The 1,164-nt window shown below is 69.9% G+C and overlaps 1 protein-coding gene across 1 annotated transcript in view; it reads right to left on the bottom strand.

Moving 5' to 3' along the window:
• The window catches only part of NOX5 (NADPH oxidase 5), a 5,268-nt gene extending 4,416 nt beyond the window's left edge, over positions 1 to 852 (bottom strand). Inside the window, 4 exon segments of the mRNA XM_085301577.1 lie at positions 31 to 168; positions 170 to 212; positions 516 to 666; positions 739 to 852. Of these exon segments, the coding sequence (XP_085157703.1) occupies positions 31 to 168; positions 170 to 212; positions 516 to 666; positions 739 to 852 (446 nt within the window).
• Positions 853 to 1,164: the final 312 nt, after the last annotated feature.

The raw sequence follows: 1,164 nt of genomic DNA, 5'->3' as shown, positions 1-1,164 counted from the left end.
GGCCCCGGACGGGCCCCCCCGGGGCCTTACCTGATGGAGAGGTTCTCCAAGAGGGCTGGGAAACGCTCCAGCTGCTGCCCGAGCTCCCGGAAGGTGATGGAGCCGCTGCGGTCCTCGTCGGCCGCCTCCAAGAGCGCCAGGGCGAGGGCGCCGAGCCGCTCCTCGGGTGCGCAGCACCGCGCGCAGCTCCGCCGCCCCGATGGAGCCGCTGCCTGGGGCGCGCGAGCCGCGGCCGCCCCGCCGCCGCCGCGGTTTTGGAGAGCTGTCGCCCCGACGCTCCGTTCTCGTTTTACCCCCCTCCTCCCCGGCACGTAAAACAACGCGCCAAGTCGGGAAGAGCCTTTTGCTGCGGCTTGCAGCTCCCGCGGGGCAGCGGGACCCTCTTGCAGCGAGGGCCGGCTCCGAGCTGCCCCCTCCYTGGTTCGCGCAGCGCGAGAGGGGGGTTGACACGAGCTGCCTCGGAAATCGCAGCGGCTGCGCGGAAGCAGGAATTAACCSATTTCTCGTCCGCTTACCGTCCACGTCGTAAACCTGGAAGAGGAACCTCAGCTTGTCCATCTTGTCCCCGTGCACGAGCGTGCTCAGGGCTTTCAGCAGCTCCTCCAGGCTGGCGGTCCCGCTCCCGCCGGAGTCGAACGGCGCGAAGAMCCGCTCGGCAAAGAAGGACTGCGGGAAGGGGGCCGGGCGCGCTCGGAGGGCTGCGGGCGCTCCCGCCGCCGCCGCGAGCCAGCCCCTCACCTCCTTCACCTGCAGAGCCGCCCTGAACCCCTCCAGGCCGATCTCCTCGTCGTCCCCCGCGATGCTCGCGAACTGCCTCGCCACCCTCGCCAGCCGCCGGGCATCGGCGCCCATGGCGCCGGCGGGAGGGACGGGGCGGACAGACAGACGGACGGACAGACGGCGCCGGAGCCTTCCCCGCGCGGGACGGGGCTGCCCGCGGCACCGACGGCAGAGCCGCTCCGCTAAAAACCGGGCGCAAGCTTCCAGCGTCGCTTTACGTATCCGCTCCTATAGAGGCAGGTCGTTTCCGAGCCCCGCGCTGCCTCACGCTGGTTTTAATTTACTCTTTCTCGTGTCTTACAATCGCATCCAGTTCTGTCATCGGGTCGGCACCTGCAGCCCGGCTGCCGCGTGACGTTTAAAACGCGGCTGACGGCAGCTGCT

The sequence above is a fragment of the Rhea americana genome, unplaced genomic scaffold (assembly GCF_003343005.1).
Source record: "Rhea americana isolate MKP2758 unplaced genomic scaffold, rheAme1 scaffold_178, whole genome shotgun sequence".
Taxonomy (NCBI): Eukaryota; Metazoa; Chordata; class Aves; order Rheiformes; family Rheidae; genus Rhea; species Rhea americana.
The sequence above is the reverse complement of the archived record's forward strand: the minus strand, read 5'-3'. Positions and strand labels throughout refer to the sequence as shown.